General features: G+C 45.9%; 1 protein-coding gene across 3 annotated transcripts in view; it reads right to left on the bottom strand.

The window, feature by feature from the left end:
- Window positions 1-27408, bottom strand: part of KPNA3 (karyopherin subunit alpha 3) — a 542591-nt gene that overhangs the window by 145556 nt on the left and 369627 nt on the right. For all 3 annotated transcript variants that reach the window (XM_069205359.1, XM_069205360.1, XM_069205361.1), the window contains exon 15: window positions 7894-8056. In XM_069205359.1, coding sequence (XP_069061460.1) covers window positions 7894-8056 — 163 coding nt within the window. The remainder of the gene's footprint in view (window positions 1-7893; window positions 8057-27408) is intronic.

Genomic DNA, 27408 nt, shown 5'->3' with positions numbered 1-27408 from the left:
ATACACTTAGATGTTCTAGAGAAAGTCTGCGCAAGGGGGAATGTTTGGTGGAGTAGAGATAAGTTCTAGGCAATAACCATGTTGGATAACTGATAGACCCCATTGATCTGTAGTAATGATGTGCCATTGTTGGTAATCATTATCCAGTCTTCCTCCTTCAGGAGATGTATGCTCTGTGGGGATATGTAAAAAGTCACTGTTTGGTTGAGGTGGAGGAACCTTTTGGTGTGGTTGATTTACATTCCCCTCTATACTTATTTCCTCTGTAAAAGCCTCTGAAGGAGCCTCTGTTGTAAAAATATGGCCATTGTTTCTGTTGGGATGTGGATGGCTTTGAGGTTGATGGTTTGAAGCCACCACTAAACTGGGGCCTGCGAAAAGTTACCCTAGTAGGGATAGTGTAAAGGGCACCCATAGCTTTAGCTGTATCAGTCTTTTTTCAGCTTTTCTATGGTGATACAGACTTCGGGGCCCCATAGGTGTTGCTTATCAAAGGTCATATTTAAAAATGCCCATTGTATTTGTGATTTAAACCCTGAAGTTCTTAACCATGCGTGCCTTCTAATGATTACACTGGTACTGATACCCCTTGCTGCTGTATCTGCAGCATCTATTGCAGATCTAATTGGATTATTAGAGCTAGCCTGCACCTCTGTTACTATCTGTTGTGCCCTTTTCTGGTGTTCTGGTAGAAGGTACTGCAACAAATCTTCCATCTCATCCAAATGAGCTCTGTCATATCCTGCTAACAGTATCTGAAAGTCTACAATCCTCCAATGATTAGCAGCTTGAGTTGCTTTTTCCCGCTGCATCAAATGTACGACTTTCCTTGTCTGGGGGAGGAGCATCCCCTCTGGATTGGCTATTTGCCATTTTCCTTGCTGCACTGACTATCGTCAGGTGGTAACTGGGCTCTAATAAAATGTTGATCTAAGGGTGCAAGTTTATACTTTTCACCAACCCTTGGAGTGGTAATTCTAGACTTTACTAGTTCTTTGAAAATGTCCTCTGTCTGTTTAAGCATGCCAGGGAGCATACGAAGACATTGATAATCCTTATGAGTAGAGGTTAGTGTATCAAATAAGAAGTCATCCTCAATAGGATCTGTATCTAATTGCACCTTGTGATATACAGCTGCCCTAGCTATAACCTGATTGTAAGCAGTGATATCTTCAGGTGGAGATTGTCTTGCAGGGTACAAATCAGGATCATTAGAAGGGATGGGATATGAATTATAATTCCCATGGATCTATACCCTGATGAGTATCATCTAAATCATCCCCATGTATTGAGATAGGGGATTTGGGAGACAATTGTGTAGGTGGTGGCGGAGAAGCAGGAAGTAAAGGAGAATGTGGTGATGAAGGCTGGTATGGTGCCTTTGGTTTCTCCTTTTGCTTAAATATTTTAGCAGGTGAAGGTCCAGCTTCTACAGTCTCTTGAAAAGTAAATTTTCTTTTGTCTGTAGTAGGAGGAGAAGCAATAATTCTTCCTATGTCCTTATGTATATGGATTTTTCGCTGTTTAGCCTACATTACTTCCAATATGGGTCTTATTTCAGAAGACTCCTCAGTAGTTGAAGCATATTTTCAGCCCATAGGTTTCAGCTTCAAAAGTTTGGAAACCAAATGTTTTAGTCAGGCCGAAAATATCGGCTCTGAAATTGTTGGCAGTTTCTTCGGCTTCCGAAACAGGTATGGCATGCTGTTTGGTCGGCGCCGAATGCACTTTGGTCTTATGTTTCGTGCCGAACCCGAGGGTTGGTCATCCGATTGTATTTTTCAGGTCCGCACAAGGCCGGCAAACAGTAGGGGACCCAAGACTGGTGCTAAAGTCTTTTTGGTTGTGTTTTGTGGATGGGATGGGGCTGATGTACTCACGCACTGCGCCGCTGGAATGGATTGGGTGTCGCCATCATAATCTCTATCCGAATCGGAGTCTGCGATGGAAACTGCAGTTTGATGAACCATCTCTTCTTGTTCGTGTCCTTCACCAAAGATATCCAGCGTTTGTTCCAATGACTTGGACGCCATCTGCAACCGACATGCTCTTTGATCTCTAAGATACTTCAAAAACTACTGAACAGATTTACACCAATGTAGGAAAGCTTCCTTTTTTACAAGGTTAGCCCACACTTTCTGCCTGGTTTCTAATGTCGCATTGACTGTTAGTGCACTGCGTCCCTGCTAAACAGGTCCACAGTGCCAGATCTTATTCCACAAAACTGCAAAGTTGCTATGCACAATTGGCAAACTCTTTAGCTACCACTGTAAGTCCCTAGTAAATGGCAGCTACTGGCGTGTTCTCTGACTGGTGCAAACCAGTGCAACCACCCTACACCGAATTCTGGCCCCCTGAGGTGAGGGCCAACACTGTCAGATGCCCAGAACAAAGACCTGCTCTGGGCACAGGTGATAACACTTCATCCACAGTAGGATTGACATTCCAGGCCGGGGAGCTTCAAAGACCTTGCTGTCTTTGAAATGCAACCCAGGTTCTCCTGATGGAGGAGATAATCGACCCCACTGTCCAGACCCCACTTTTGGTGGCAGCACAAGTGGGAAAATTAGTTAAATTAGGAGGAGTGCCCACCTCATGCCAGTCCCAACCCTAAGGTGGATCAGCTGAAGTGGACACTACTTTTAAAATTCCTCCATCTTGTTTGGAAGGAATTAGGCCACTAGGGTTATGTCCACTTCCCAATACAAGTGGTCAAAAGAAAGGTGTAGTCACCCTAAAAGATGGTCAGCTCATTGGCTGCTGTCTGGCACTCCCTGTCACACCCCTAAATTTAGTATTTAGGTGGCACCCCTGAACCCTAGAACTCACATCCTGACTACCTACGAAGGAGGACAAAGAATAGTCGATCCAGCAGAAAAAGAGGAAGTAGCAGCAGCTGACCTGTACCAGCCCTTCAGGCCTGCCTGCTAACCTTACCAGACTGTACAAAAAGACTCGTCCTGCTGCTTCAAGAAACCCAGGAAGCCTGCTTGCCTTCTAAAAAGACTCTGTTGCTGAGCAGGTCAGCTGCTCACAGGAGTCTAAGTATTCAACAAGGACTCTGTAGCCTGGAAAACCAACACTTGATGTGACCTCTGTACCCAACAACCTTGACCCAGTGAGAAGCTCAGCAATGTGACAGCAGGGCTTCCCAGCTGCCCTGATCCAGAGCCTATACAAGTATCACCCTTCCTGGACTCATCCAAGTCGCCTGCAGTCCCTGCATGCAGGCTCCCTCTCCCCCAGCCTGGTGTGAGAGAAAACCCAATACCTAACAATTGCACCGGTGACCCCAGCTGAGGTGTGTCATTGGTGCCAACGGCATTCCCCAGCTCCTGAGAGCTTAAGTCCACCCTGGGTCCAACCCTGCAGGACTCCCCAATGACGCCTGCAGCCTCAACTTACAGGAGCTCCTGACAGCAAATGCTCCTGGACAAGAAAAACCCGACACCAAAAGACACCCCTGCATCCGTCGCCCCTGGGCACAGGAGAAGGGGACCAAAGGTGCACCTCGACCGAGCACCCCAAAGCTACTACCTACAGGTTTGCTGTACCTGACTGGCTTTCCAGCTAGAGCCTGCAACCTGTTCGTCACTGGGTCAATCTCCCAATGGAAATCATTGGCCACCCAAAAACCTTACTGCACCTGGCTGCCCCAGTGCCACCCAGTGTGACCTTTTGGTGTAGTTCTGATCAGTACCCAGTACTTACCTTACCTCCCTGAGATTGGCTTCATAAGTCGTTGTTAACAGTGTGCTTGCTGAGCATTGTTTTTTCTCCAAAGGATAACATTGAAAGAACTTTAAAAATTGCAGTGTATTTTTGAAATTGCTAATTATTTATGCTTTGAAGTCTACTTATCTGATTACGTAGTTCTTAGGTTTGAAACATACATAAAAAATTGCTATTTTTCTAGACTGGTCTCAGATTAATTTTTGGAGTGTGTGTCTCATTAATTGCCTCTGTGAGTACAACAAATGTTTAGCACTACCCTCTGATAAGCCTAACTGCTCGCCCACACTACAACAAATAGAACACTAGTCCCATCTACTTTTGCCTCTGCAATACCAATTGGGGATCCACAGGACTCTCTGCCCAGTGTACTTCATTCCAGTGATCTATACAGAGAGCCAGCTTCCTACAACCCACTTCTTTTTTTTTTTTAAAGGTTGCTTTCATGACCAAGAGCTAGCTTTCTTCCAAATTTGCTATAGCGGTCTAGAGATTTGGCTGCTATTCCTGTTCAAAGTCCTAACAGAGAGAAAACCCGTTTTGGGACCACCCCCTTTTTCCTGGCCCCCGCTTGACAGATCACCCGAAACATTCCAGATAGCAACTAACGTGAATGTCGTATTTAAAAAAAAATAAAAAATTGTTAAGATTCGTCAACCGGCATCAAAGATATAGGCCAGTAAAAACAAAAAAAACCAAACGTTTTTTTTATAGAAACTAGGTCCTATTATTACCAAGTGGCGACTGCCACTAGGTAATACACACACTAAGACAAAGACAAACAAAACAGGACTTAATGTCCACTATACCCAATTCATAACCCGCAGTGTAAATGTGACACTGTACTCATGTATCACACAGCCATACAGTAAACATCTAATATCACACAATGAGAGATTCTCACACAACTCTTACCCAACCCTAAGGGTTATCTAAACCCCAGGGAGGAAGGCCCCAGGAACCTCTGTAGTCACTAATCAGGAATATGGAATAAGCATCCAGTACAAAAGGAGAGAAGAGGGGTTACAACACCAAGGTGCGTTCCTCTCTGTGCACCTACAGATCACAGCTCTGCCCTTACATACCATTAGCTCCCCACACTGATATTCTACAGCTGAAACTGGAGGTTATTACCACTATTCACAGGGGATGTAGTTCCTCACAACTGAACGCAGCAAAATAACTTGTACACCCGTGCCCTGAACGTTATCTGGGCCAAGGTCAATCTCCATGGGGGTGGTAGTTTCTCCCACGTGCAAGTGGTGTATATTCAAATGTGCATGCCAGGCGGAAGGTTAAAGCAGTATTTTAGGAAGCTCAATTGTTTGGGTCATGTGGAAAGGCGAAACAACCTTGGCCAGAAATATGGTTTATGGGCAGAGAACAACACTCCCTTTACGAACCTGAATGAAGGGTTCTTGAACTGTAAGAGCCTGAAACTCACTAATTCGTCTGACTGAGGTGGTTGACATTAGGAATGCAACCTTCCAAGATAAGAACTGTAGCGGACATGAGTGTAGGGGTTCAAAAGGACCCATGAGTCATCTGAGAGCTATACCTAGGTGCCAGGTAAGTGCTGATGCCTATTTTGAAGTACTACCCCCTGTAGACCCTCCATGAATGTTATAAGGACTGGTATTCCAAACAGAAAGAGTGTTGTGTGTTTTGGAGGCATTGTACAGCTGCTATTAAGTGTAAGCTTATAGAAGTATAGGCAAGGCCTGCCATGTATAAGTGTAGGAGGTAGGAAACAATGTCTTGCAAGGAAAATAAGAATCTCTCGGTTTGGAAATGTATTAATGCATAAACCTTTTCCATTCTGTGCCATAGCAGGCACCAGTAGCCAGCTTTTGTACTTTTCACAGGAAAGTCATGCATTCTTCTGGGAGATTACGGTAACCAAACTCTAAGAGCTCAGTTGTCAAACTATGAGGTTCAGCTGTTTAAGGTCTGGGTGGCTGAGCTGACCATGATGCCGAGTAAGAAGATCCAGTATATGCAGGCTTCTCATGAGGATTGACTGGCATCTCTAGGAGCATCGAAAACCAGGTCAGTCTGGCTCAGGTTGGTGCCACTAGGTTAAGAGTTATGGAGAAACTGCTCATCTTCATCGGCATGCAGAGGATGAAGAGACGAAGTAGAAAGGCATAGGCAAATATGTCTGACAAGTTAATCCATGTTGCATTGCCCATAAACTGCGGGTGCGGATACCTGGAGGTGAAGTTTTAGCATTTTGTGTTTTTGGTGGTGCCAAACGGGGCTACTGCTGGTTGCTCATCCCACCACTGGAAGCAACTGTGGTGGACTTGTTGATGGAATTCCCACTGACACTTATTGATGAATCCTGCTAAGCAGATCCACAACGTTGTTACCCAGTCTCAGCAAACAATGTTCTGCCAGCAAATGCTGTTGCGGATTGCCTGGTGTGCCAAATGTATTGTACAATTACAGTGTTTTTATGGCTTTTTTTTAGGGGGAGGGGGAACTGTAATGTTTTCTGTCTTTAGTATTATGTGGTCAATACTTTGTAGCAGAAAAGCCCCTAGTGGTGCTAACTCTGCATGTCCAACAGCCATTTTCTCAGTAGAAGCATCACAAGACTGAACCATTTCCAATAAAATACTGGTTTCATCCTCACTAGTGGACAGTTGCAGGTCAAGGACCTCTGCTGTCTCTCTAATCCCAACAGCAAAAGATGTGCTCTCCTCAGTGGTATATCTAGTGTTTGAGAAGTTGTCCAAGCTACCTGTATCCCGTTATTCCTCATACCAATTGTCTTCATCATATTGTGGGACAGATTTACCCCATGATCACTGTTGTTCTGCCTTTGATCAGAGCCTGACACAAAATGTTAATGCAACCTACGTGTGCATTCATGCAGTAATGGATGTATGTGTCAGAATTAGGAGGACAGTCAAAAGGCTGTATCCAGAGGGTGTATAGCATGGCCTTAGCCAAGGTCGAGTCTAATGTGGCTGGGAGTCGGAGACCAGTAAAGGTTGTGGATCCACCAATGGCGATGTTGAAGACCACGCAGAGGGTGAAACCACCGGCAGAAGTCTATCCGAAGGCTCCTGCAGATCCTTGGAGTTTAAAAATGCACCAAAGGGAGCAGGAAGCATGTCAGAAATGCACAGCTTGCTCTCCCTAAGGGACTTGACTTTCTGAAATGTCTCCATGGACCCCAAATGTCAGTTTGTACTGGGCCCAGACTAGGAATCAGGTCCTCTCGAGTTTGGAAGAAAGACAGGGTGGCATGTTGACCGCCTTGCTCCTTTTCTGGGTTCAACCATGGCGGGTAAGGAAGATTCTAGCTCAGATTTACTAAATTTCTTATTTGACTTACTCAAGGACTTCAAATGCAACGAATATCTAATGTGGGAACAGGACACTTATTTCCAATTCGATCAGTCTTGGTGTGAAGTTGTATTGCGTTCTGAGACAGAGCGTCACTTCCCGATCTTGTATGGCCTTTATGTTAATCTGTGCACAGTCTTCACAGGCCCAAGTCGGGTTACGACCCAGAAAACCAAAGGCATACCTGGTGGAGATCTGCCACAGACATCTGTTTTCAACGGCCCATACAAGGTTTAAACGTTGTTTTAAGATGGGACATTTCTCGTGCAAACCGGAAGAGTTTTTAGGAAAAAATCTGAAAAAAGGAGGCGAGCTCGGGATCCACATTTGAATGCACCAAAATAAAGTAAATGACGTATGAGACTCTGTTCCTCACACACACACAGCGGAATGTCGTTGATGCAGAGCACCATGATACCACCTACCAGCATGCAGGAGTACTGATTTTGAGTTTTTGGATCCAGTCGGACGCCTGGAGAATATTCACAAAGTGAGTAATCTGCATTTAGAAGTACCCATCAGAAAATCATTTAACTTAAAATACTTTTTACTTCTGACACAAATGTGTGGTAGGCAGTTTTAGTGTGGACAAGTGGAATCTTAGCCTAAAGTAATTGTAATTTCACAGTGGATGGGGTACTATGGCACAAATATAAACTTAAACACTAATGTGCATTTTTCTCTAATGTGCCCAGGGCAGAACGTACTAACTAGTGAAGATGTGTTTAAGGGATAGGGGTACACTTCCATTCTTTAATAATGCATACCTACAGCAAGTATTCTGCAATGAAATAAAATCCTTACCTCCACATTCTTCAATTATTTCAGCTATTGTGCTTGCCTCATCACTGGCCATTAGCAGGATATTCTTGAGACCATCAAGGACTACCTGTACAACCTGTGAATCCTTGACTGAAAGCAAGCTGCAGAATGGTGGGATTACATTCTGCTGCACCAAATACTCCACCTAAAGAAACAAAACAACTTTAGCTATGTCATCATGTCATAATATTTCAGCTAAACACTCATCTTAAAAAAAAAAAAAAAAAAATTGAAGAAAATCATGCCCAATCTTAAACTAAGCAACCAGTGTGTGGGAACCATCAAACCGGTACCAAGAGTCAGATCAGCCATCATGACAACAAACTCCCCAAAAGATTACTTATCTACAGATGATTGCTGTGCCAAGACCTGACAAACCAAATGACTCAATTGTTCAGATATTGCTGCAGTAGGATTGCTTATTACCTCTGCAGATATCCTTTTTTCTCAGCACGCTTCCACAGAAGTCAGATTACCAAACTGACAATGAAGTTTAGGAATGCAATCTGGAAAAGTACAATGAGAAATTTGATACATCCAAAATTAAATGGCCATGCCTATTGCAATTCTTTTCACGTTCCATTCGTGTATATGCAACAAAGGTGCTTTCCTATTTCAGATCTGAGACTGTCAGTGGCTATTTCCATTTTAAAATTATCCACAAAAAACAGCAATCTTCAGACTCCAATATGCTTCATCGTTATAGCTTTTAATTCAAACATACAGACACATTGCCAGCCAACTGGTTTTGTGTCTTAGAACGTCAACACTTCTTCAGGGCGATTATTATCAGACCAAAATGACTGACATTATGCTAAATGAGCAGCAAGGCAGTTATGTGGTATCAAAATCGTTTCCTATATTTAAAGGTAGGCCAATATCGCAAATCCAATAAAGATGTATAAAACTGAAAGGTAAGGTTGCTTTCATCAACTACCTTGCCTCACGCTTTCATACAATTCGGCATTCAGCTTTTTTCTGTCGTGCTTAAAAATGTTGTAGCGTATTGCACCTCTCTTCTGTCTTTACCAAGAAAAATGTTAGTGCCCTGCAGCTTTAGGCGTAAAGAAGATCTTCAGTATTGACAGTTGATTCAAGTCAAATTGATAAAGCAGGTGAAAGAAGAATGCACAGTAGGCAGAGCTTAATACTTGAAAAGCCACAGATGTCACTTCTACATGGATAAAGCAATTTCATTTGCCAATATATCAGACCAAGTTTCTTGCATGTGGGAAGTGTGTGTTCTATGACATTTTATTTCACATTAAAAAAAGGAAAAAAACTTACCCTGTAACCATCTGTTCATAGCATGTAGTGCTGTAGTCACAAGTTATGTATACTCTTGCCATCTAGTGTTTGGATCGGATGGTGGCAACTTATTTTTCTGCAAAGTAGTATTAAGAGAGTCACGAGGTATAATGATTCCTCCTGAGACTTGTAATTCGTATAGGCATCGGCTCCATTATGCCATTTTTTTTTCAACGTCAGATAAGGATGAAAAATTTGCGAAAGAAGATAACCATGCAAAGAACAAGAAAGAAAAGTCTTCTGCAAAAACCTGAGACTTATGGGGAGGGAAAGCAGGTGCATGTGAATCTGCAGCACCACATGCCAGGAACAGATGCAAATGGACTTGTAGGCGAGGTATGACATCTGCAGATGAAGGACGTAACTATGTCCTGTACTTTGACTACTTGAAGCTCCTCCATCTCCGACGGAGAACTTTGCTCAGGGTCAAAGACAAAAGCCTGCTCGTAGATGGATCCTGGTTGTCGAGCCTTCTCAACATAGCGCTCAAAGAGGTGGAGGGTATCTTCCCCTGACACTGTGCCACATCCCATGGAGTGAAATGCAAACCTGATGGAGGTCTGCCCACAGGTACTTCGCTTTACACTGTGGCAACTATTGGAAATAGGTTCTTTCAATCACAAAGACCGCAACCCTGATGATAGAAGCTGGAGTTTAAACGAGCATTGGCAAAGCCAATAGGTCTAACGTAAGCAATTGCTATTGGCTCTGTCAATATGTTGTAGCCATGTTGCACACCAGCGTGGCTTCTGTTCAGCATGCCTAGAAGTTAGTAGGGTAAAGGAGAGTGATATGGAGTATTGAAGAGGGCAGTGTTATGGAGTAGAATAGAATGGTGTAGAGTTGAGTGGCATGGAGTAGAGTGGAGTGTGATGGAGGCAGTATTGTGTCCTAGAGTGGAAGGGTGTAAAGTGGCATATAGTGTACAGGTGGAGTATAGTGCCGTGGAATGGCATGGAGCATCATGGAGAGTCATGGAGTGGCAGTGTCGTGGAGTGGGGTACAGCGTTTTAGAGCAGAGTGGAGTAGTGTAGAGGAGTGAATGACAGAGTTCAGTGACGTTGAGTGGCATGGCTGAGTGGAATACAGTGGAGTGGCGTAAAGGGGTACTGGCAAAGAAAAGAGTGGTGGAGAATGGAATCTGGTAATCTTGAGTGGAGTAAAGCAGCATAGAGGGAGCTGAATGGAGTAGCGTTGAAGAGTGGAGTTTAATGGAGCACAGTGTCAGAGTAGAGTATCAGTGTAATAATGTAGAGTGGCCTAGACTGAAGTGGCGTAAAGTGCAGTAGTGCAGAATAGATTGGCGCAGAGTGCACTGGTTTTGAGTGAAGTGGTGTAGAGTGCAGTGACGTAGAGTGGCACAGGGTGCAACGGCAGAGTAGATTTCAGAGTAGAGAGGAGTGGAGCAATTCAGGTAGAGTGGAACGCTGCAGAGTGGAGTGGTGTAGAGTGGAGTAGAGCGCAGTGGTGTGCAGAAACGTTTAGAGTGGCATGTGTAGAAAGTTAGCTCTGTATATACTATTTCAAAGTAAGAAATAGCGTGCACAGAGTCCAAGGGTTCCCCTTAGGGGTAAGATAGTGGCAAAAGTAGTTAATTCTAATGCTCTATTTTGTGGTAGTGTGGTCGAGCAGTAGGCTTATCAGAGGGTAGTGTTAAGCATTTGTTGTACACATATGAAATAAATGAGAAACACACACTCAAAGACTTACTCCAGGCCAATAGGTTTTTATATTGAAAAATATATTTTCTTAGTTTATTTTAAGAACCACAGGTTCAAGATTAACAATTACTACTTTAAATGTAAGGTACTTCACTTAGATACTTTAGGAACTTTGAATGAAAACAATATCATGTACAGTCTTTGTAAAAATGGCAATAAGCTATTTTCAAAGTGGACACAAATCAACAGTTCCTGGGGGAGGTAAGTAAAGGTTAGTTTTGAAGGTAAGTGAAACACTTAAAAGTCTCAAGTTTGGGGAATAGGCAGCCCACCGTTGGGGGTTCAAGGCAACCCCAAAGTTACCACACCAGCAGCTCAGGGCCGGTCAGGTGCAGAGGTCAAAGAGGTGCCCAAAACACACAGGCGCCTATGGAGAACAGGGGGTGCTCTGGTTCCAGTCTGCAAGCACGTAAGTACTTGCGTTCTCGGGGGGACAGACCAGGGGGGTTTTGTAGAGCTCGGGGAGGGACACGAGAAGGCACACAAAGTACACCCTCAGCGGAACAAGGGCGGCCGGGTGCAGTGAGCAAAGCAGGCGTCGGGTTTTAGTTTGAAAACAATGGAGAGACCTGGGGGTCACTCTAGCGTTGCAAGCAGGCACGGGGGCTTCTCGGGACAGCCACCACCTGGGCTAGGAAGAGGGTCGCTCTTGCACTGAAGTTCGGTTCCTTCAGGTCATGGGGGCTGCGGTTGCAGTGTTGGTTCCAGGCGTCGGGTCCCTTGTTACAGGCAGTAGCGGTCAGGGGTAGCCTCTGGATTCTCTCTGCAGATGTTGCTGTCGGGGCTCAGGGGGGTCATCTCTGGTTACTCACGGGCTCGCAGTCACCACGGAGTCCTCCCTGAGGTGTTGGTTTTCTGCAGGTCGAGCCGGGGGAATCGGGTGCAGAGTGTGAAGTCTCACACTTCCGGCAGGAAACGTGAAGTCTTTGGAAGTTGCTTCTTTGTTGCAAACAAGTTGCAGGTTTTGAACAGAGCCGCTGTTCACTGGAGTTTCTTGGTCCTGTAGTCCAGGGCAGTCCTCTGAGGCTTCAGAGGTCGCTGGTCCCTGTCGGATGCGTCGCTGGAGCAGGTTTCCGAAGTTGGAGACAGGCCGGTAGGGCTGGGCCAAATCAGTTGTCTTCCTCCTTCTCTGCAGGCTTCTAGGTCAGCAGTCCTCCTTTCTTCAGGTTGCAGGAATCAGATTTCCTGGGTTCAGGGTCGCCCCTAAATACTCAATTTAGGGGTGTTTAGGTCTGGGGGGCAGTAGCCAATGGCTACTGTCCAGGAGGGTGACTACAACCTCTTTGTGCCTCCTCCCTGAGGGGAGGGTGGCACATCCCTATTCCTATTGGGGGAATCCTCCAAAATCAAGATGGAGGATTTCTAAAGGCAGGGGTCACCTCAGCACAGAACACCTTAGGGGCTGTCCTGACTGGTGGGTGACTCCTCCTTGTTTTTATCATTATCTCCCCTGGACTTGCCACCAAAAGTGGGGGCAGTGGCCGGAGGGGCGGGCATCTCCACTAGCTGGGATGCCCTGGGGCGCTGTAACAAAAGGGGTGAGCCTTTGAGGCTCACTGCTAGGTGTTACAGTTCCTGCAGGGGGGAGGTGTTAAGCACCTCCACCCAGAGCAGGCTTTGTTTCTGGCCTCAGAGGGCACAAAGGCCCTCACCCAGTGGGGTCAGAAACTCGTCTCTCAGCAGCAGGCTGGTACAGACCAGTCAGTCCTGCACTGAAGGATTGGTTAGAATACAGGGGGTATTTCTAAGATGCCCTCTGTGTGCATTTTTGAATACATCCAAAACTGGCATCAGTGTGGGTTTATTATTCTGAGAAGTTTGATACCATACTTCCCAGTATTCAGTGTAGCCATTATGGAGCTGTGGAGTCCGTTTTTGACAAACTCCCAGACCATATACTTAATATGGCCACACTGTACTTACAATGTCTAAGAATGGATTTAGACACTGTAGGGGTATATTGCTCATGCAGCTATGCCCTCGCCTGTGGTATAGTGCACCCTGCCTTAGGGCTGTAAGGCCTGCTAGAGGGGTGACTTACCTATGCCACAGGCAGTAGGTTGTGTGCATGGCACCCTGACGGGGATGCCATGTCAACTTTGTTTTTTTTTCTCCCCACTAACACACACTATCTGCAATGGCAGTGTGTATGTGTTAGCTGAGGGGTCCTTAATGGTGGCACAACACATGCTGCAGCCCTTAAGAGACCTTCCCTGGTCACAGGGCCCATGGTACCACTAGTACCTTTTACAAGGGACTTAGCTGTGTGCCAGGGGTGTGCCAATTGTGGAAACAATGGTACATTTTTAGTGAAAGAACACTGGTGCTGGGGCCTGGCTAGCAGGGTGCCAGCACACTTCTCAGTCAAGTCAGCATCAGGCAAAAAGTTGGGGGGTAACTGCAACAGGGAGCCATTTTCCTACAGGCATGGAGTGAGGCAGAGTGTAGCAGAGCAGAGTGGTGCAGAGTAGAGAAAAGCGACAGAAGAGCAGTGCAGAGTGGCGCAGGGCAGAGTACAGAAGGGGAGAGCAGAGCGGCATAGAGAAGAGAAGAGAAGAGCAGAGCGGCATAGAGAAGAGAAGAGAAGAGCAGAGCGGCATAGAGAAGAGAAGAGAAGAGCAGAGCGGCATAGAGAAGAGAAGAGAAGAGCAGAGCGGCATAGAGAAGAGAAGAGAAGAGCAGAGCGGCATAGAGAAGAGAAGAGAAGAGCAGAGCGGCATAGAGAAGAGAAGAGAAGAGCAGAGCGGCATAGAGAAGAGAAGAGAAGAGCAGAGCGGCATAGAGAAGAGAAGAGAAGAGCAGAGCGGCATAGAGAAGAGAAGAGAAGAGCAGAGCGGCATAGAGAAGAGAAGAGAAGAGCAGAGCGGCATAGAGAAGAGAAGAGAAGAGCAGAGCGGCATAGAGAAGAGAAGAGAAGAGCAGAGCGGCATAGAGAAGAGAAGAGCAGAGCAGAGCGGCATAGAGAAGAGAAGAGCAGAGCAGAGCGGCATAGAGAAGAGCAGAGCAGAGCGGCGCAGAGCAGCAGAGCAGGGCGGCGCAGAGCAGCAGAGAAGGGCGGCGCAGAGCAGCAGAGAAGGGCGGCGCAGAGCAGCAGAGAAGGGCGGCGCAGAGCAGCAGAGAAGGGCGGCGCAGAGCAGCAGAGAAGGGCGGCGCAGAGCAGCGGAGAAGGGCGGCGCAGAGCAGCAGAGAAGGGCGGCGCAGAGCAGCAGAGAAGGGCGGCGCAGAGCAGCAGAGAAGGGCGGCGCAGAGCAGCAGAGAAGGGCGGCGCAGAGCAGCAGAGAAGGGCGGCGCAGAGCAGCAGAGAAGGGCGGCGCAGAGCAGCAGAGAAGGGCGGCGCAGAGCAGCAGAGAAGGGCGGCGCAGAGCAGCAGAGAAGGGCGGCGCAGAGCAGCAGAGAAGGGCGGCGCAGAGCAGCAGAGAAGGGCGGCGCAGAGCAGCAGAGAAGGGCGGCGCAGAGCAGCAGAGAAGGGCGGCGCAGAGCAGGGCGGCGCAGAGCAGCAGAGAAGGGCGGCGCAGAGCAGCAGAGAAGGGCGGCGCAGAGCAGCAGAGAAGGGCGGCGCAGAGCAGCAGAGAAGGGCGGCGCAGAGCAGCAGAGAAGAGCGGCGCAGAGCAGCAGAGAAGAGCGGCGCAGAGCAGCAGAGAAGAGCGGCGCAGAGCAGCAGAGAAGAGCGGCGCAGAGCAGCAGAGAAGAGCGGCGCAGAGCAGCAGAAAAGAGCGGCGCAGAGCAGCAGAAAAGAGCGGCGCAGAGCAGCAGAAAAGAGCGGCGCAGAGCAGCAGAAAAGAGCGGCGCAGAGCAGCAGAAAAGAGCGGCGCAGAGCAGCAGAGAAGAGAGCAGAGAAGAGCAGCACAGAGCCGGGCAGGGTAGAGCAGAGAAGAGCAGCACAGAGCCGGGCAGGGTAGAGAAGAGTGGCGCAGGGTAGATTAGAGTGGCCGCAGGGTAAAGAAGAGGGGTGGGGAGCAGAGCAGTGGAGAGCAGAGAAGAGTGGCGCAGAGTTGAATAAAGTGGCGTAGAGAAGAATGGTGCAGAGCAGAGTGGTGCAAAGAGCAGTGTCATAGAATACAGTGGTGCAGAGTGCAGTGAGAGCAGTGAGGCAGAGTGGTGGACAGTGGCACAGAGTATAACAGATTGGTGCAGAGGGGAGTAACAGAGGGCAATGGTGTAGAGTAGATTGGTTCAGAGTGGAGTGCAATCATGTAGAGAAGATTGCTTTAGACTGGAGTGAAGTGGCGTAGAGTGAAGAGGTTCAAAGCAGAGTGAAGTGCAATGGTGTGGCGTAGTGTGTTTCAGACTGGAGTAGAGTGGCACAGAGTAGAGTGGCGTAAAGGTCTAGTGCAGTGGTTTTGAGTAAAGTGTTGATTGCACTGGCATAGAGTCCAGTGGTTTAAAGTAGAGTGGCATGGAAGGCAGTGGCATAAAGTAGAGTGGTGCAGCATAGAGTGCACTGGAACAGATAAGTAGTGTGGCATAGTTTAGTGGTGTAGTGTGCAGTGGTATAAGGTGCAGTGACAGATTGTTTCACAGTAGAGTGAAGAGGAATGGAGTGGTGCAGGGTACAATAAAGTGGCAGAGTAGTGAAGTGGCAGAGTAGTGAAGTGGCGTAGAGTGGTGCAGAGTAGAATGGTGTAAAGTGGAGTGACCGAGAATGGCAGATTGAAGTAGTGTAGAGTAGATTACTTCAGACTAGAGTGGAGTGGCACAGGGTGGAGTGGAGTGGCATAGAGTAATGGTGTGTACTGCAGCGGCATAACGTCCAGTGGTATAGTGTTGCAGAGCAGAGTGGCACAGAGTGGACTGGACTGGTGTGTACTGCAGCAGCACAGAGTGCAGTTGTGCACAGTAACGTGTGGTAAAATGGACTTGAGTAGAGTGGTTCAGAGTAGAGATGCACAGAGTGAAGTGGCATAGTGTTTCATAAGACGTCATCAGTGCTAAAGTCGGCCCTGGTTGGAGGCCGGTGTTTCAGCAGAACATGTTCACCTATTTCATTATTGACAACACACATCCACCAAATTGCATAACAATTATGTTTTAACATAGGCAGGATGTTTAAGGCTGTAGTGTAAATAATGCAGTTGTTTCAGGGCTCCTGTTTGTAGTTTTCTGGAAAGACATAATCTGTGCTGTTTAGGTTTTTATGACAGTGCTACTGGAAGCGTTGCACATACTGAGGCTATTGCTAATTAAGTGTAATTGTTTAGGAGACAGTTTTTGGTTTGCCAATGCATGTTATTAGTAAAAGGGGTTAGTACTCTGACTCGCTGACTAAACAGGAAGATCATTAGATATTCACGAGAGGGTCACATTAATCAAAAGCCAGCAGTGCTTTGATAGAGAAGCCTCAACATGAATATCTTTTGGCACAAAGTGTGTGCACATTCTCTGTGCAGACCTGTTTAAAGGGTTATGTTACAGCCTTGTAAACTAGAGCACAGGAGGGGCACAAGCGGGCTCCATGGAGGGGGGGGGGGGGGGGGGTTAGAATAAATCTACATTCCCCTTGCTTGTCTATAGACGTTTTCACTTTGAAGTCACAGAAAGAAGAGTAAACACACCAAGCTCCCTCGAAAGACATTTGACCTTTGTTTCTCAATGCACAGCAAGTGATACAAAATAAAAACAAGATTTAAAGGCCTATTTACAGTAAGTGAGATATCAGAAGAATACAGAAACAAGGTTTTGGCAAGGGCAGTGACAAACTCAAGCTGGACAATCTAAAACAAATAAAGCAAGCAAACAGAAAGCAAGGAAATGAAAATGTCACTTACCCAGTGTACATCTGTTCGTGGCATCAGTCGCAGTAGATTCGCATGTTCTGCAATAGCTCGCCATCTGGTGTTGGGCCGGAGTGTTACAAGTTGTTTTTCTTCGAAGAAGTCTTTCGAGTCACGGGACCGAGTGACTCCTCCTTTTGTCTCCATTGCGCATGGGCGTGGACTCCATCTTCGATTGTTTTTCCCCGCAGAGGGTGAGGTAGGAGTTGAATTGTAGTAATAGTGCCCATGCAATGGAGTGACTAAGTATGCACCTATTTAAGGTTGAGATGATACATATATAAATAATTGAAGGTAACTTCCAAACTGCTACAGGCTCCCGGGGAGGCGGGTGGGCACATGCGAATCTACTGCGACTGATGCCACGAACAGATGTACACTGGGTAAGTGACATTTTCAGTTCGATGGCATCTGTCGCTGTAGATACGCATGTTCTGCATAGACTAGTAAGCAGTTATTTCCCCAAAAGCGGTGGATCAGCCTGTAGGAGTGGAAGTAGTTTGAAATAATGTCCTTAATACGGCTTGACCTACTGTGGCTTGTTGTGCGGATAACACGTCTACACAGTAGTGCTTGGTGAATGTGTGAGGCGTAGACCATGTGGCTGCCTTACATATTTCTTGCATTGGGATGTTTCCTAGAAAGGCCATGGTAGCACCTTTCTTTCTGGTTGAGTGTGCCCTTGGTGTAATGGGCAGCTGTCGTTTAGCTTTAAGGTAGCAGATTTGGATGCATTTAACTATCCATCTGGCTATACCTTGTTTTGAAATTGGGTTTCCTGCATGAGGTTTTTGAAATGCAATAAAGAGTTGTTTAGTCTTTCTGATGTTTTTTGTTCTGTCAATGTAATACATTAATGCTCTTTTGACATCTAATGTATGTAGTGCCCTTTCAGCTACGGTATCTGGCTGTGGAAAGAACACTGGAAGTTCCACTGTTTGATTTAGATGGAACGGTGAAATAACCTTTGGCAAAAATTTAGGATAGGTCCTTAGGACGACTTTATTTTTGTGTAGTTGTATAAAAGGTTCCTGTATAGTAAACGCCTGAATCTCGCTTACTCTTCTCAGGGAAGTAATGGCGATGAGAAATGCCACCTTCCAGGTTAGGAACTGTATGTCGCAGGAGTGCATGGGTTCAAAAGGTGGACCCATAAGTCTAGTTAGGACAACATTTAGGTTCCATGAAGGAACAGGTAGTGTTCTTGGTGGTATAATTCTCCTAAGGCCCTCCATGAATGCTTTAATGACTGGTATTTTATATAGGGAAGTTGAATAGGTAGTCTGCAGGTATGCAGATATTGCTGCAAGGTGAATCTTAATGGAAGAGAAAGCTAGGTTAGATTTTTGTAAGTGAAGCAAGTAACCCACTACATGTTCTGGAGTTGTGTGTAATGGTTGTATTTGATTAATATGGCAGTAGCAAACAAACCTCTTCCATTTACTTGCATAGCAGTGCCTGGTGGATGGCCTTCTGGCTTGTTTTATGACTTCCATACATTCTTGGGTAAGTTGTAAGTGCCCGAATTCTAGGATTTCAGGAGCCAGATTGCTAGATTCAGCGATGCTGGATCTGGGTGTCTGATCTTTTGGTTGTGCTGTGTCAACAGATCTGGCCTGTTGGGCAATTTGATGCAGGGTACCACTGATAGGTCTAGCAGCGTTGTGTACCAGGGTTGCCTTGCCCAAGTTGGTGCTATCAATATGAGTTTGAGTTTGCTTTGACTGAGTTTGTTTACCAGGTAAGGAAGGAGAGGGAGAGGAGGAAAAGCGTAAGCAAATATCCCTGACCAGTTCATCCATAGGGCATTGCCTTGGGATTGTTTGTGTGGGTATCTGGATGCGAAGTTTTGGCATTTTGCGTTCTCCCTTGTCGCAAACAAGTCTATCTGAGGTGTTCCCCAGAGTTTGAAATAAGTGTTCAGAATTTGGGGGTGAATTTCCCATTCGTGGACCTGTTGGTGATCTCGAGAGAGATTGTCTGCGAGTTGATTTTGTATCCCTGGTATAAACTGTGCAATTAGGCGAATTTGGTTGTGAATTGCCCAATGCCAAATTTTTTGTGCTAGCAGGCTTAACTGTGTGGAGTGCGTCCCCCCCTGCTTGTTTAGATAATACATTGTTGTCATGTTGTCTGTTTTGACGAGAATGTATTTGTGAACTATTATTGGTTGGAAAGCTTTTAGTGCTTGAAAAACTGCTAGAAGTTCTAGGTGATTGATATACAGTTTTGTTTGATGTACGTTCCATTGTCCTTGTATGCTGTGTTGATCGAGGTGTGCTCCCCACCCTGTCATGGAAGCATCTGTTGTTATTACGTATTGTGGCACTGGGTCTTGGAAAGGCCGCCCCTTGTTTAAATTTATGTTGTTCCACCACAGAAGCGAGAGGTAAGTTTGGCGGTCTATTAACACCAGATCTAGAAGGTGACCCTGTGCTTGAGACCACTGTGATGCTAGGCATTGTTGTAAGGGCCTCATGTGCAGTGTTGCGTTTGGGACAATGGCTATGCATGATGACATCATGCCTAGGAGTTGTAATACCATCTTTGCCTGTATCTTTTGTGTTGGATACATGCGTTGTATGATGGTGTTGAAATTTAGAATTCTTTGTGGACTTGGAGTGGCTACTCCCTTTGATGTGTATTATGGCTCGTAGGTATTGTTGTACCTTGCGCGGCAGAATGTTGGATTTTGTAAAGTTGACGGTGAACCCGAGTTTGAAGAGGGGTTTGTATGATCTGATTTGTGTGATTTGAGCACTGTATGAACGAATGGGCCTTGATTAGCCAGTCGTCCAAATATGGGAACACATGTATTTGCTGCCTTCTTATGTGTGCAGCGACTACCGCTAGACATTTGGTAAAGACTCTTGGTGCGGTTGTTAATCCGAAAGGCAGTACCTTGAATTGGTAATGTATTCCTTTGAATACAAACCTTAGGTATTTCCTGTGCGATGGGTGTATTGGTATATGGAAATAAGCATCCTTGAGGTCTAAAGTTGCCATGTAGTCGTGTAGTTTTAGCAATGGCAATACTTCTTGTAGTGTGACCATGTGGAAGTGGTCTGATTTGATGAAAGTGTTCACTACTCTGAGGTCTAGGATTGGTCTCAGTGTTTTGTCCTTCTTTGGTATCAGAAAGTACAGTGAGTAAACTCCTGTGTTTATTTGTGTGTTTGGCACTAATTCGATTGCATTCTTTTGCAATAGTGCCTGCACTTCTATCTCCAGGAGATTGGAATGGTGTGTTGTTAAAGTTTGTGCTTTTGGTGGTATGTTTGGAGGGAATTGTAGAAATTCTATGCAATAACCATGTTGGATAATTGCTAGAACCCAAGTGTCTGTAGTGATTTCCTCCCATGCTTTGTAATAATGACCTATTCTTCCCCCCACTGGTGTTGTGTGGAGGGGGTGAGTGACCTGTGAGTCACTGTTTAGTAGTAGGGGCTTTTGGGCTTTGAAATCTTCCTCTATTTCTAGGGAATTGCCCTCCTCTATATTGTCCCCGAAAACCTCCTCTATACTGTCCCTGGTAACTGGACGGTGTGGCTTGTGAGGTGCTGGCTTGTGTGCTTTGACCTCGAAACCCCCCTCGAAAGGGCGTTTTACGTAATGTGCTGTAATTCCCTCTGCTCTGCGGGGAGTAGAGTGCGCCCATGGCTTTGGCAGTGTCCGTATCTTTTTTGAGTTTCTCAATCGCTGTGTCCACTTCTGGACCGAACAGTTCTTTTTCATTAAAAGGCATATTGAGAACTGCTTGTTGAATCTCTGGTTTAAATCCAGACGTTCGGAGCCATGCATGCCTTCTGATAGTTACAGATGTATTAATTGTCCGTGCAGCTGTATCTGCAGCGTCCATGGAGGAGCGGATCTGGTTGTTGGAAATGGTCTGTCCCTCCTCAACCACTTGTTTTGCCCTATTTTGTAAGTCCTTGGGCAGATGTTCAATGAGATGTTGCATCTCGTCCCAGTGGGCTCTGTCATAGCGCGCAAGTAGTGCCTGTGAGTTCGCGATGCGCCACTGGTTTGCAGCTTGTGCTGCGACTCTTTTACCAGCTGCATCGAACTTGCGGCTTTCTTTATCTGGGGGTGGTGCATCTCCAGATGTGTGAGAGTTGGCCCTTTTCCTAGCTGCTCCTACAACGACAGAGTCTGGTGGCAGCTGTGTAGTGATGAAAGCCGGGTCTGTAGGAGGCGCCTTATACTTTTTTTCCACCCTTGGTGTGATTGCCCTACTTTTGACCGGCTCCTTAAAGATGTCTTTTGCGTGCCGGAGCATACCAGGGAGCATAGGCAGGCTTTGGTAGGAGCTATGGGTGGAGGAGAGTGTGTTGAATAAGAAATCATCCTCGACCTGTTCTGAGTGGAGGCTTACGTTGTGAAATTGTGCTGCTCTAGCCACCACTTGAGAATACGCGGTGCTGTCTTCTGGTGGAGATGGCTTTGTAGGGTATGCCTCCGGACTGTTATCTGACACTGGGGCGTCGTATAGGTCCCATGCGTCCTGATCCTGGTCACCCTGGCTCATGGTGGTGTGAGCTGGGGAGTGTGATGGAGTTTGTGCTGGTGAGACGTTAATCACAGGCGGAGGAGAGGGTGGTGGGGTAACTCTTTTCACCACTTTTGGTTGTGGTGTCTGTTCCGTCTGGAACTCCAACCTTCTCTTTCTCCTAATGGGGGGAAGGGTGCTTATTTTTCCTGTCCCCTGCTGTATGAAGATACGCTTTTGCGTATGGTCCACATCAGTTGCTTGCAGCTCTTCCTCAAACCTATGCTTCTGCATTTGGGAGGTTAGCGAGTGCTCTTCTGTATAAGAGCCTGAAGCTGGGTCGCTTGCAGTTTGTTTCGGCATCGAAACCCTGTCTGCGTGTTTTTTCGGCTCCGAGGTGACTTTTCTTTTTCGGGGCCGAAACCTCTCGGCGTCGATCTGTTTCGGTGCCGCCGTCTCGGCGTCGAGCCGTGTCGGCACCGGCATCTCGGTGTCGAGGCTTGTTTCCAGCACTTTCTCGGTCCCGAGAAGGCTGCGTGCCGGTGTCTCGACCGGAGTCGGACGATCTCGGCACTGTTTGGGCCTTTTTCGGTGCCGACGGTCGGTCACCGAATTTATGGGTTGAGCCATGGCCTGGTGGCAGTGGCGTCCCCTGGGCCTTGTAAATGTTCTTCTGAGTGGATTTCGACGTCTTACTCACGGTTTGTGTATCGTCGAATCCTTCGGAGTCTGAGTCTTGGATCGAGAAGGTACCTTCCTCTTCCTGTTCCTCGAACTCCCGTTGGGCTGTCGGTGCGGACGCCATCTGAAGTCTTCTGGCTCGACGGTCTCGGAGTGTTTTTCGGGACCGGAACGCACGACAGGCCTCGCAGGTGTCTTCGCTGTGCTCAGGTGACAGGCACAGGTTGCAGACCAAGTGTTGGTCTGTGTAAGGGTATTTATTGTGGCATTTGGGGCATAAACGGAACGGGGTCCGTTCCATCGGCGTTCTTCAGCACGCGGTCGGGCCGACCAGGCCCCGACGGAGGATCGAAAAACTACCCCGAAGGGCACCGGAGCTCTTCGATCTTCGATGCGGTGTGGAATCTAAGTACGCCGATCCCGAACGCAACAATACCGACGAAAATCTTCCGAAATTAGCTAATTTTCCGTTCCGAAACTCGGAGCGACAGGAACACGTCCGAACCCGATGGCGGAAAAAAAACAATCGAAGATGGAGTCCACGCCCATGCGCAATGGAGACAAAAGGAGGAGTCACTCGGTCCCGTGACTCGAAAGACTTCTTCGAAGAAAAACAACTTGTAACACTCCAGCCCAACACCAGATGGCGAGCTATTGCAGAACATGCGTATCTACAGCGACAGATGCCATCGAACTGTAAGTTATAAATGACAAAGTCAATAATAAGCACCAGGCAGAATGCATTATCAGGGAAGCTTTCCAAATGTCCCCAAGATGTTGTTAGCAAACCAGTCAGCTGACCTGTCTGGTAGACTTTGATCTAAAAAGGCCCGAAGGGACTTCAAGCAAAATCCAAGCCGCTAAGCCCAACTGAAGTTGTGATGAGAATACAAAGATCTGTTGTGTTCCCAACAGATGTGGAAATAATTTGAAAGCAACCAACGACAAACACTGAGAGCTGCCGACCCACAGCTCTGGAGAAACACAGCCTAACCTCACAGTGGGAAAACAATCTAATGGAGCGAATGACCATGCGTATTACCAATCATAAGCTGATTCACTATACCGCCTGACTCAAAAGACTGCTTCAAAGAAAAGCAAGCTGCACATGTCAGAGTCTAACACTAGATTTTGGAAGTATGCACAGCATCTGTACTGACAGCTACATGTTCCACAAAGTTTTAGTAAGTAATGCAAATTGCTCACTGTATCAATGAGTTCAAATGCAATACCTCTGTTTGGAGGTGAGAACGAGTACTGTTAATTAGCCAAGAATGTCATGCAACACAGTCCAGGTGAATTATCTATCTCTGTGTGCTGAATTGTCAGACAGTAATCTTTGGCAAATGCAAGCAGAGAGATTTGGTGGCTGCGCAGCAAATATCAATAGAACACCCCTGGTAAGTGAAGTAGAAGCTGCCACGGACCTTGCAGAATGCGCACTAGAGCCAGTCAATGGGTCTTTCTTTAACAAAATACAAGGGCAACATTGCTAAATAATACTCATGATCACCACTTAGCTTTTCGTAACTCCAGCAAAACCTAAAACAACTGGCTATCCACTCAGTCCAATCTTGTATAAACAATAAAGGAAGGAATGTCTAGGATCAGTCTGTGTAACCAATCCTCTTCCTTTGAAGGAAGACAAAAGAAGAACGCCAGGGTTATAGATTGACCCTTGAGGAATACAGTAGACCTTTCAGTAGAAGGGATGGGCAAGCATGGATAACTATAAGGTCTTGGTGAAAAACAATAAATGGTGAATGGACCGACTGCATGTAACTTGTCTACTATCCGAAATGATCGCCACCAGGAATATAGTCGTATAAGTTAGGTGAAAAGAACAACTGTGGTGCTGGTTCCAATGGAGCTGCTAAGAGAAAGGTCAACGCTAATTTAAAATCCACTATTGAACAACAAAGGCAGTGGCTGCAAATAGGTACAACAAGTCTTAACACCTATGCTACAAAAGGAGAACAGAACATAGAGGGTTCATCAGGAATACTAAACAAAAATGGAAATAAAGACCTAAATACTCGTTAACGGTGAGGACTGCCAATCCTTATGGTCAAGGATGAGCAGAAAGGTATAGAGGGATACTCAAAAGGGTTTCCGCCTGCATACTTGCACCAAGAAACATACTTAGCCTAGCAGTCTGCCAGGACTAACTTGGTGGCAGTTTTTCAGGTTGCTGAAATGACAGCCAGAATGTCTCCAATTACCCACATGTGTAGATAAAGCATCAGAGTATGAGGTTAAGGGTTCAATCATGATGCTGAGAAAGTACTTATATTCTGTGGGGGAGAGAAAAGAGATGCAAAGTGCTAAGTTCCGAATGATTGGTCACCGAACACTCCTCACCCAAACTGGGTAGATAATTAGTTATGGTTTATCATCAACTTTTACGCACCTCTGAAAGCAAAGGAATTGGTGGGGAAAGAGTAGCCCCTACGATCAGTTCAACTAGGTCTCCCCAGGGTAACAGAGGTAAGTGCAGGCTGCATAACAGAGATTGCCTATTCATAGCTGTGGCAAAGAGATCCACATCAGAACATTTCAAACAAAGGATCACTTAATTTGCTTGGTGATGGAGATCCCACTGATGATCCTCCATGGATAGGTGCTCAAGGTATCTGCCCTTCCAATTCAGAGCACGCACCCGACAGTCCACCAGCAGAAAAATGCCCTGTTGTAAAGGCTACTAGCACAGATGCAACCCCTCTCAACACAAGGTCCACAAACACAATTCCCTGCGTGCTGATGTAATAAACAATGGTATTGTCTGAAAGGAGGGATGAAACGCTTTCCGGGAAAGGAGACTGCCTGCAACTTTACGACATTAATGTGTATTTATTGTTCTCAGGCAGACCAAGACCCCATAGTCTCGTTTCTCCAGATAAGTACCCTGGTATAGCAATATTCATTCACCTATTCCCATGGGGGTTGGAATCAGCACTCAGAAAACAATGACCAAGTAGACCATGGTCCCTATCTAGGAGAAGCCTCTTCGGAATGCTTGACGGGACACTACCATGGCCTCTTCCACTCTCTAGGTTGGGGCCTCAAACATCTGGAATGGAGTAACAGCACAAGCGTCAACCTCACAATGATGCCTTCCACTCATATGGCTGCCTTCTTAGCACCATTCCAATTATAAAATACAGCAGGCACTACAGTTTCACAGCTTTGTGCGCGATCGCCTCTCAAAGGGGAGTCCAAATAGAGACATCTTTCCAGCCCAGTTCTTGGGGGTGACTCACAAGATCAAGTAAAGATGAACTTTGATGAAAATGTGGTACAGTCCTGAATTGGGCACACATACAAGATGCAGTATAATTTGACGTGAAGAAGCAGACGCAGTCCATTGTTGAAAAGCAAAACTTGAACATTTTCAATTCTTATATACGTCAAACCTCTCGGGAACAGGTAGATGACCAAGCATATATATACAGATGTCAGACAAGCTAAAAAGCTTGCTTGTTAGGTCACATTTTCCACTCACCTTCAAAGATGATGGAAATGGCACATACGACTTGATTTGATGCTTCTTGTAGATCTGCATAGTACACTTACCTAAAGCACAGGATTATTTTGCACTGTTTTTGGCTTACTTTCTTGATATATCAGAAAATGAGGAACCAGAGAAAATGCTTAAACTGATTTTCAAGATCACAGGATGGTGAGGTTGTCACTTAAGCTGTACCATTAGAAATATCTGTTTGGTAAAAGTGGGCATTATTGTGTAGTTTCACTGCAGATTTCTTTGAAGTTAGCAACACAATTAAAGTTACTGCACCTGAAACTGGTCCAGTTCCAATACATCACACGCCCCTTGAACGCTCTGCTGTTCATATGACTGAGTGCCTCTTCCTGGCACGTGTTTTGGAGTCAGAGAGTTCAGTCATCATACACTATTTCTATCACCTGACTGCTTCTGCTGCCCATTGGGACTTATCTCGTAAGATAATTTCATTGACACAAAACTCTGTAACAATACCTGCTATGGCCTCCTCACTACCTTTAGTTCCAAGGTATTTGTTTATAATCCGTTCTCTTCTTGACTGGACAGTCAGGTCTTGCAGGTATGTTCCAAATTCAGAGAACAACTAATCAGTTCCAGTGGTCAGGCTGGGATTGCAGCTTTTGAAAAGGTCATCTTCTCAGGCAGTTTCTCACATAATCCATTCGAAGGGCTGCTTCAGTGGTGCAGAGTCACACCTTACCTTATCACGTTTCCTTACTATTGTTTCCACTCAATGTGTAGATCTGCCTCAATGGGTCAGATTTTCAGCCAGCCAAGGTGAAAGAGACCACACAATCTCACAGATACTAATAAAGGTGTGTTAACTCCTCACTGTTACAAGTAATTTTTCTTTAGAATTATTTCCAAACTTTGCTTGAGACAATGCTGTTTTAGAGTACACCGGGCACTCAGGAAACAGACGTGGAGCAGATAAAAATGGAGTACCTTTAATAGCAAGATCGATTCTCTTCTAAGTCTTCAGTTGACAATGCTCCCTCCCACCTCATTCCCTGCAGATATAGCCAGCATTTTAATAACACCGTGTAACCACAGTTGCCAGGACACAAACATTTCAAATTTGAATACATCACAACAGTGTCCCCTCTGATTGGTTAAAACCGACTGGTTCCCGGATAATAAACTCATCATGGGAAAAGTGTACATACTTATTCAAATTTAATTACAACTATAGGGAGAGATGATGATCAGTTTCACTCACAACTGTAAGGCACTCTCAAAGAGGCCTGCCAAGCCAACAGAACCCTGGTGCCAATGGGTGCTAACCTGGATTGATCATTTTGACCACTCATCATGAAACAGAAATGTTCTGTGCTTTTCACTGTTAGGAATAGGAACTGTTTATTTTCTATATCAAAGTCTGTCAATAAATCTTTCAGGTCTTGCAGTTGCTGCAAAATAACATTCTTAACGTACAGATTGAGCAATTGGAAATTTATAGTTGAATTGTGAATGGGTTTCCACCCCTTATAACAGTCAGGAAATGTTTCAAGTATTCACCTTTGTTTCTTATTCAGCATCTTCACTGTTGTACCTATTAATACCACAAGGAAGACTGATTTTCTGCATTTCTAGTGTAAATGAACTTAAGGGAACTTGTTCTAGAGAAACTTCCTCCACAAACCTGTTTCTTTGATTTTTATGTACATAAACCAACAGCATTACTGAGACAGCAATTCACACATGGTGACTGTACTTTGCGTTGAAAATATTTTGTGCAGTGTTTTCATTCCAAATCATTTACATCCCTTGTTCCCATTTCTCTGTACTGTCATCCTTGAGTGATAAGGCTGGTGCTCTTCATTTAGTTTTTTTTTGCCGATATGAGGAATAGCTTGAGGATCTCTCAAGCTTGGCATGTTCTCCAGTAGACCCTCCTTCCACATGCTTGCAGGACTAGATACAGGTAAGTGTCTTGCAAGCTTATTAATGCAATTGTTCAAGAAATACGTATTTCTTGTCAGTCTTCAGTTGGAACGCAGAATA

The sequence above is a fragment of the Pleurodeles waltl genome, chromosome 8 (assembly GCF_031143425.1).
Source record: "Pleurodeles waltl isolate 20211129_DDA chromosome 8, aPleWal1.hap1.20221129, whole genome shotgun sequence".
NCBI lineage: Eukaryota > Metazoa > Chordata > Amphibia > Caudata > Salamandridae > Pleurodeles > Pleurodeles waltl.
The sequence above is the reverse complement of the archived record's forward strand: the minus strand, read 5'-3'. Positions and strand labels throughout refer to the sequence as shown.